We start from the raw sequence: 8861 nt of genomic DNA, 5'->3' as shown, positions 1-8861 counted from the left end.
TTCCCTCTGTGCCTCTGACGTTACCCCTTCCTCTGTGCCCCCCATGGTGCCCTTCCCTCAGTGACCCCCAACGCCACCCTTCCCTGTGTCTTAGCAGGCATGTACTATTAACCTTGGTCCTGGGAACATAATCTGAACCCTCTTGGCTTGGTAGCACTCAGAGACCAGTGGGAAGTCAGGCCAGCAGGATAACATTAAGACTAAATTTAGGGGACGGACAGCCAGCCAGATCTACATAGTGGGTCCATCTCAAAAACAAGATGGCATAATACTTGGGGGAGTTGATCCAAGGGATATTTTAAAATTGTGTTACATCTGTTTATTTGGTGTGTGGAGGTCAGACAAGAGTATGCCGGCATCCTTTCTCTCTGCCACGTGGTGCCTGGAGATTGAACTCTGGCTTTAATTGGCAGCAAACTCCCTTCCTAATTGATTCATCTTGCTGGCCTCCAAGGAACTTTTATTTTGTCTCATCGACTGAGGCCATCATCCGTGTTGGAACGAGAGGCATTTGCAACCACTTCTGGCCTCTTTTCGAAGAAATTAGGGGCTGGGCGTCACTGCTCAGTCAGTACACAACAAACTTGGGTTCTGTCCTCAGCACACATTCCCAGGTGGGCTGCATGCTATTACCCTAGCACCCTGGAGCTGGAAGCAGGGGGATCAGGAGAGTTCAAGTCAGCCTGTTCTGCACAGTGAGTTTGAGGCCAGCCTGGGTTGCATAGATTTTAGGCAAGAAAAACAAAAATTCTAGATGAAAGAGCTAGCCCTCTGTCTGCAGTGTCTGAGCCCTGACGTCCTCACTCTGTCTGCAGTGTCTGAGCCCTGACGTCCTCACTCTGTCTGCAGTGTCTGAGCCCTGACGTCCTCACTCTGTCTGCAGTGTCTGAGCCCTGACGTCCTCACTCTGTCTGCAGTGTCTGAGCCCTGACGTCCCCACTCTGTCTGCAGTGTCTGAGCCCTGACGTCCCCACTCTGTCTGCAGTGTCTGAGCCCTGACGTCCCCACTCTGTCTGCAGTGTCTGAGCCCTGACGTCCTCACTCTGTCTGCAGTGTCTGAGCCCTGACGTCCTCACTCTGTCTGCAGTGTCTGAGCCCTGACGTCCCCACTCTGTCTGCAGTGTCTGAGCCCTGACGTCCCCACTCTGTCTGCAGTGTCTGAGCCCTGACGTCCCCACTCTGTCTGCAGTGTCTGAGCCCTGACGTCCCCACTCTGTCTGCAGTGTCTGAGCCCTGACGTCCCCACTCTGTCTGTCTGCAGTGTCTGAGCCCTGACGTCCCCATGTCCCCACTCTTTGGAGGACACATTATAGCCACAAGTCCTTGGTTTTACTCAGCACCTGATGGCCAGCCTCTGTCCACATCTACTCTGTGGCCTGTGTGGCTAGGGTTTTACGCTGCCCCTCACCACAGGCAGCTGGGGGACATTTAACACGCAGGCCCTGGCTGTCCCCGCCCCCCTGGGCCTCATGGCGCCAGCTGCCCGCTGTCCCCTGTGAGAGGCCCGGTGGTGGCAGGCTTGGGGGAGGGGCACAGCTCTGAGACCTTGGCCCACCAGGCTGTCCCAGCTTCTTCCAAACCCCGTGTATCTCCTTTGTCCACCACATCCTGGCACTCCAGCTCCTGCGAGAGGCAGCCACTAAGTTTCCTTGGTTCCTTGTTTCTCTGGGCTCTGAGACAGACTGTGCAGGCTGCCTGGTGGCTCCTGAGGCGACTTTAAAGCAAGCGGGTTCAGTGGGCAGGCTTCACTTTATAAATATCTTGGCTGGCCCAAGGGCTGTGCCCTGTGGGGCCTGTAACCCAATCCCTCAGGGGCCACAGGTCCCAGAGAGGGCAGCCTGGCCCACAGTGGCCAAGCGGGCTACTCAGCACTGCCAGAGTCCCGGACATCCTAATCATGTTGTCATGCCAGTGGGGACAAGCTGTTCCTGCTGTCCCCTGGGTGGAGACTGGGGGCTGCTGTCCTTGTGACCACTTTGAAACTGAATAAGTGAACACGGAGGTGTTGCCTTGGACCTGGGGGGACATCCTTAAGTCCTTCTAATTGACAAGATAAGTGGGCTCCTCCCACCAGTCCTAGGTGGTGGGGAGACTGGTCACTTCACTGGTGGCCACTGCTCCCCCCAGAGCTTGCAGCTGTGTGAGTGGCTTAGGTTTCTGGGAGGGGGGTTATTTTGGGGTTGGGAACCAGGAAGAATGAGGGGCCCTTCCACGGAGGACAGGAAACCTGGTGGCCCCAGCTGCCTTCTCCCGTTGGCCCACCTGGCATGGTGAGTGTCGTCAGTCACCACACAGGAAGTGTCCCCAACGCTTGCCTGTGTGAGTCACTGAGTCTCAGGGGTGGAGGGGGAAGGAGTCTCCCTGTGAAAGTTGCAGAGCTGGATGGAATGTTCCAGAAAGCCTTCACTAGGTTGCTAATGGCAGTATGGCGTAGCACTGACAGAGTCTCACATAGCCCAGGCATTGCTGACAATGTAATATATAATCGGAATGACCTCAAACCTCTCAGCCTCCCCAGTGCTGGGACAGTGTGCCACCATGCCTGGCTTTGGAGACCTCTGTTTAGAGGTAGATACTTAACCCATGGGAACTTGGCCCACAGTGACTGCTCTGGCAAGACTTTAGAGACACGTCTGTTCCCTTCAGAGTGGGTCTCACATAACCCAGGCTAGCCTGGAGCTCGCTAGGTAGCGGAGGCTGCCCTTGAATTTCTGTTCCTCCAGCTCCTGAGTGAGTGCCAGGTGACAGGTACACGCCCTCACACCAGGATTGTGTGGTATCTGGGATAGAGCCCAGGGCATTGTACCTCCCTGCTAGCCCCAGGCCCAGCAGACAAGCAGCTCGCTTAGAGTTACAGTAGGCTTTTAATATTAAAGTTCGGGCATTCAAACCAGTTGATCCTCATTTGGTGACTCAACCACCTGGGAGCAGCTGTCCTGGTCTTCCCTCCTGCTGGTGATGATGATGGGGAGCCGGGCTTTGACGGTGGACAAGGACCAGGGGAGGTGGATAGTGACAACGAGCTCATAGCTCGTTTGCATGATCTCGTTCTCCTGGGAGCAGTTGCTCACGGACAATACCAGTGGCAGGGTGAAGGCACTGACCACTGTGGTGCTGTTGAAGGCCGGGATGCGAGCGTTGGCCACCTGTCGCAGCAGCTCACTGCTGTCCGCCCGCTGGCGCCGCTCAGCATTGGGTGTGAAGCCCTCGTACTGCACGTGGGCGTAGAGGGCGAACACCACCGTCTTGATATACTTGCCCGTGTTGTTGCGGATCTCCGTCGTGAATGTCACATTCTCACCCGGCACGAAGGTGTTCTTGCCCATCTGCACCTGCAGCCTCACCCAGCCCTGGCTACAGCAGCTGTAAGATACCTTCTTCTCCACTTCCACCAATATGGGGTTCTATAAAGGAAGAGGATAGACCTGCTGAGGACCTATTGCTGCAGCTCATGCAGGCTGTGGGGGACGGTGGGGGGACTTGAGACCCAGACTTCTGTCTCCCTGACTTGTGTCTCCAACCCTAAGGACCGTGGAGCACCAGGAGGCTCAGATTGGAAGATTGTTGGTTCAAGGCTAGCCTGGGCCACAGAAGGGACAGCCAGGACTATAGAATGAGACTTTTAAAATGTACAGGACAACGCTGGCGGTGGGGGCACACCTTTAATCCCAGCATTCGGGAGGCAGACGCAGGTGGATCTCTGTGAGATTGAGGCCCGCCTGGTCTACAGAGCACATTCCAGGACAGCCAGGGCTGCACAGAGAAACCCTGTCTGTCTCAAAACAAGAATGCTTCTTGGAGTGTTTAAGAGTTTGTCCACTTTGCAAGCTGGATGTCTCGGCTCACTGGAAACCCTAGGCGCTCTGAGTTGACGCCGGGCTTTAGCTCCACATTCCGTGCGTGCATTTGTACAATGACTTCCTGTCTAAATTTACTCTACTGCTTTATTTCTGTTATCACTGTTGTGATCATGGTCGTCATCGTCACTGAGACAGGGTCTCACTGGGTAACTGAGGTTGGCCTCTAACACACTGCCACCCTCCTGCCTAAATCTTTCAAGTGCCAGGATGTAACTGTTACACCCAGTTCATGTTAAATTGACTTTTGCAACTTTGTCAGAGGTCATGGGACTTGAACGTTACAGGCCATGGGGTGGGGCGGCAGCTCCGAGATGGCTCAATGGACAAAGGCACCTGCTGCTAGGCCCAAAGACCCAAGTTCAATTTCCAGGCCCCACATGGTGAAAGGAAAGAACTGACTCCCACAGGCCATCCTCTGAGGCCCATACACTTGCTGTGGGCCCCCTTCACCAAGGTAAATAAATGTTAAAAAGAAGGAAAAAGAAAAGTACAATCAGGTTAACAAGGTATCCTCATAGGGTCAACGGTCTACCAACCATTGATGTTCTGACATCACCTTCCATTCTCAATATGACCCCCGCATCTCTCACCCCCTCCCTTCTCAGCAAGGGGCCATTTCTCTCTGCCTGCTACACCAAGGCTGAGCATTCCCTTCGAGCCCCTCCTCTGTGTAGAAAACTTCAACTTCACGGGTGCAAGAGGGCCTCTGCAGGCCTCATGGAACCCGCTGCCGAGAGTGAGACAAAGCTGGGGTTTACAGGTGGGCTTCCTCGCCACGCCTCCACACTGAGCTCTGGGCAGCTCCAGGGCCTTTGCACAGGCTGAACCCCCATTTGCTGATGAGCACCTTTAGTCCTCATGCAGCCCCCAGAAAGGGTGCCTGACCCATCCAAGGGCACCCAGGGGCATCTCCCCTGTGCTTGGCTGTGGAGGTGACAACCTTTATCTTGGGACTCTTTCACTGGACTAAGCCAGGCCCGAGCTTCTACCAGTCTTCTCTCTCTCTCTCTCTGGCCCCCATAGTGTCACCTGGGCTATGAAGCCTGGGCATGCTGACGGTTCTCTCAGCGGCACTGAGGAAGGACTGGATCGTTCCCTGCAAACGTCCTGGGCCCTGTCAGGTGTTGGGCCTCCTGGCTCTGCCAGAAGCTTCTGTGGTGCAGGAGCCACTTCCACCTGGACCCTCACTTGACTTTTAGGAGGTTTGGGGGTGCTGGTGGGGAGCTCTATTATGAACTGTAAGCTGCAAGATGTCCCAGGGCCAAATATCACAGGATGTAAAATCACAAAGTTGAGAGTCATCCCACCTACTAGGCTCCTGCTTTGGTTTCTGAGTTACCTTTTTCATTTTTTTTAAATCAATTATTGTGTGTGTGTGTGTGTGTGTGTGTGTGTGTGTGTGTGTGTGTGTAAGGCTGGGGGGGCGGGGAGCCCAGGTTTCAGCATTCCTAGTTAGGTCAGGGAGTTGGTTCTTCCCTTCTCTCTTCAGATGGGTCCTGGAAATCAAACTTAGGTCATCAAGTTTGGCAACAATCACCTTTACCTGCTAAGCCCTATTTCTGACCCCTGCAAGCTGCCTGTTGTGGAATCACGCCAAAGCCTGGCTAGGCAGCCCTACCCTTCTTGCTCCCATCTCCCGGGTACCTGGGTGAGGTTCCGCTGGCGGAATTCAGAAATCCCTTGGACTAGCAAGTACAGCCTCTTCTTGGCCAGGATATGCTCCCGGCCCATGCACAGGGCCTGCACAAAGTAGGAGATGTGGCCGATCTTGCTGTTGAATGTGGACGGAAGCCTGGGAGGTAAGTTGAAATGGAAGTCAAAGGTGTGGCTGCCTGCCCTTAACCAATTATCTGTAAGCAAAACACACCAAGGCCGTGCATGAGAACCTTCCAGAACCTTGTCTGGTGGCAGCACTGGGGCTGGGGCTAACCACTGACTAACAACCCCATGTTTTTATTGATCGACATGGGACCTTGTCTTTTTTTGTTTTTGTTTTTGTTTTTTTGGTTTTTTGGTTTTTCGAGACAGGGTTTCTCTGTGGTTTTGGAGCCTGTCCCGGAACTAGCTCTTGTAGACCAGGCTGGACTCGAACTCACAGAGATCTGCCTGCCTCTGCCTCCCGAGTGCTGGGATTAAAGGCGTGCGCCACCACCGCCCGGCAATAAATAAATCTTTAAAAAGAAAAAAGAGTATGCTCCAGGAGGGGAGATGGGGGGCGGCAAGAGAAAGGGGGGGGGGAAACTGGGGCTAGTAAATAAAATTAAAAAAAAAAACATGCTTCATCATGCCCTGGTTTTGTTTTGTAATATTTTTATATTTCTTTTTTATATGCATGACTATTTTGCCTGTGTATCTGTCTAAACATCATGTATGTACCTGGTTCCCCAGATCAGAAGAGAACATTAGATCCCAGGAACTGGAGTTGCAGCTGGTGTAACTGCCATGTGGGAACTGGGAACTGACCCCTGATCTTCTGTGAGAGTAGCCAGTGCTCTAACCGCTGAGCCATCTCCAGCACCTTGTTTTGTTTTTAAGAAAGGATTTTACATTTGGGCAGTAGTGGTATAGTTTTTTAATCTCAGCACTTGGGGGGTACAGGCACGCAGAGCCTGTGAGTTCTAGGCCAGCCTGGTCTACAAGAGCTAGTTCCAGGACAGGAACCAAAAGCTACAGAGAAACCCTGTCTCGAAAAATCAAAAAAAAAAAAGATTTATTTATTATGTATACAGTGTTGTATCTGCATGTATATCTGCACGCTAAAAGAGGGCATCAGATCCCATTATAGATGGCTGTTAGCCACCATGTGATTGTTGGGAACTGAACTCAGGACCTCTGGAAGAGCAGCCAGTGCTCTTAACTTTTGAGCCATCTCTCCAGCCCTGGAGTACACTTTTAACCCCAGCACTTGGGAGGCAGAGGCAGGAGGATCTCTTTAAGTTTGAGGCAAGTCTGACCTACAGAGCAAGTTCCAGGACAATCAGAACCACATAGTAAGATCTTGTCTCAAAAAATCAAACCAAACCAAATCCCAAATTTGGAAACCCTATGAACACCCACAACAACCCGGTAACACAGTTTGGGAAGGAAACAGAGTTCCAACGATGCTTAGGTGAAGTGATGTGGGGAATCTAAGGACTTCCCACCGCCAGGTCCCACCCACAGAACACTCCAACTGCCCCAATGGCTGTACCCAGCCCCTGCCCTAACAGATTGAAACAACCTAAGCTCTGGACTTGAAATCCTACCCCCACCCTGGAAAGCTCCAAGAAACTCGGTATAAACCTGCCTTCTTTCCTCGCAGTCTCGTATGTGAGGTTTGTTGTGCAGTGTGACTTTGTGGTATTCCTTGGCTCCTGATTGCCAGGATACCTTTCCGTCTGAGCCATAATAATTACATATGCCAGAGCTGGATTGGCTGGACTGAGGACTTTGTCCTGAGCGCTGTCTTCCCCTCCTCCCAGGTGACATTCAGGACCCCTTTCCTGGGTCTCCTTGAGTCTTAGTACCAGAGGGAGATGTTCATGAAAGTTGACAGGAGTGATTTCTTAGAGGGCCTCCCACAGCCGTTTGTGGGACTGAATATATTACCTTCCAAGAGGTCATTTTGGATGTCTCTGTCCTGATTGGTTCCCACGTCTTCGTATCCCCCCCTAATGGTCATGATTTAACATGACTTCCCTCTACCTATCTCCAATCCATGTCATGATACTCCCAAGGGATAGTTGATTGACTAGCGGATGTGTTTGCCTTTCTGCCCCCAGCTGCTGGCTGCATCCTTACCTTTTATTGGGAATGTCTTTGTTTTATGTACGTAATCTGCCTTATTATTGCAAATAACATCTCTGCTATAATCACGGGTCTCTCCAATTTCTTCGTTCCATTCAACATAACCCCTACCGACGAGCTCTACTTTCACAACAGGGTCCACAAGGGTACTGTTGAGGGTGAGGACCACCTGCCCGTCTATGTTCGAGCCGGCCAGGTAGACTGCATCTTTGGGCAGCACTACCTCGATGGACTTCACCACAGACATGGGAGGTTGGGTGGGGGGAGACACATCCTTCCCCTCCCCCGAGTGCCACCCAGCTCCCCGTGGGCTCCTCAGCTGTGGTGACCTCTGTGACATCACTACACCCAGAGTTCTGGGAAGGAAGACAGGTTCTCTGCTAGCCTAGGCTGGCCTTGAGCTCTTTACGTGTCCAAGGATGACCTTGAACTCCTGATCCTGCTGCTGCAGTGTCTGGGACCATTGCTCCCCAGTCCTGACTTTTGCTTCCTAGGACAGCATAGAAAATAGAAACCCTCCAGTCTGTCACCACATCAACTTAGGATGCCAAGGCAGGAAGCTGCCTGGACAACTTTGTGTGAAGTTTGAAGTAAAATAAGCCAGAAGGCTTGGGGGTTTATGCCTTTAATCCCAGCACTTGTGAGGCAGGAGGATTGCCAAGTTTGTGATTGGCCTGGGGCACGTAGTGAGAGTTTCAGGACACTGAGGCCCGAGCCAGAGGTCCTGATGCTCCGTGGGAAGATCCTGTTCATTGTCTGTGGTCTGTCTTGTCTTGCCTTGTGTGATTGCTTTTGTAGACAGTAACATCATGTCTCCCTGTTTTATTATTTAAATAAACATTTAAATTATTTACTTACTATTTACTTATATGTGTGTGGACACGTGCATGTGAAGGCTGGAGCTCATGGAAACCAGTGTCTTCCACTATTCGTGTCCAGTGATTGAACTCAAGTCATCGGGCTTGGCAGCAGGTACTCTACCAGCTGAAGCCACCTTGTATGCCCTAGTTTTTAATGTTAATTATTTTATTGTTTGCATTTTGGAGACAGGGTCTCATATAGTTCAGACTGGCTTGGGATTTGCTGTGTAAGGGAAGATGACTTTGAATCCCTGGTCCTCCTGCCCCTACTTTCCCAGTGCTAGGGTGCCAGGTGTGTGCTGCCAGGCTATGCGGTATGGGAAACCCCTTGCCACACGTATAAAGCCTACCTCAC

At 52.1% G+C, this 8861-nt stretch overlaps 1 protein-coding gene across 1 annotated transcript; it reads right to left on the bottom strand.

The window, feature by feature from the left end:
- Window positions 1-2885: 2885 nt before the first annotated feature.
- Arrdc5 (arrestin domain containing 5) lies at window positions 2886-7893 on the bottom strand. Its single transcript, XM_075942630.1, has 3 exons — window positions 7641-7893; window positions 5505-5710; window positions 2886-3404 (listed from the first exon to the last, which is right to left on the bottom strand). The coding sequence occupies exons 1-3, from the start codon at window positions 7891-7893 to the stop codon at window positions 2886-2888; spliced, it is 978 nt and encodes a 325-aa protein (XP_075798745.1).
- Between the last annotated feature and the right edge of the window lie 968 nt (window positions 7894-8861).

Source organism: Microtus pennsylvanicus, chromosome 12 (assembly GCF_037038515.1).
Source record: "Microtus pennsylvanicus isolate mMicPen1 chromosome 12, mMicPen1.hap1, whole genome shotgun sequence".
NCBI classification, from domain to species: domain Eukaryota; kingdom Metazoa; phylum Chordata; class Mammalia; order Rodentia; family Cricetidae; genus Microtus; species Microtus pennsylvanicus.
Note: the sequence above shows the minus strand (reverse complement) of the source record. Positions and strands in the feature narration are given on the sequence as shown.

What these genes read in the sequence shown, in the direction of transcription:
- Arrdc5 (XM_075942630.1), bottom strand. Translation starts at nt 7,893, where the DNA reads ATGTCTGTGGTGAAGTCCATCGAGGTAGTGCTGCCCAAAGATGCAGTC. An exon ending in AAAGACATTCCCAATAAAAG is followed by an intron (nt 5,711 to 7,640) that starts GTAAGGATGCAG and finishes TTTTGCTTACAG; the next exon opens with ATAATTGGTTAAGGGCAGGC. An exon ending in GCCAGCGGAACCTCACCCAG is followed by an intron (nt 3,405 to 5,504) that starts GTACCCGGGAGA and finishes CTTCCTTTATAG; the next exon opens with AACCCCATATTGGTGGAAGT.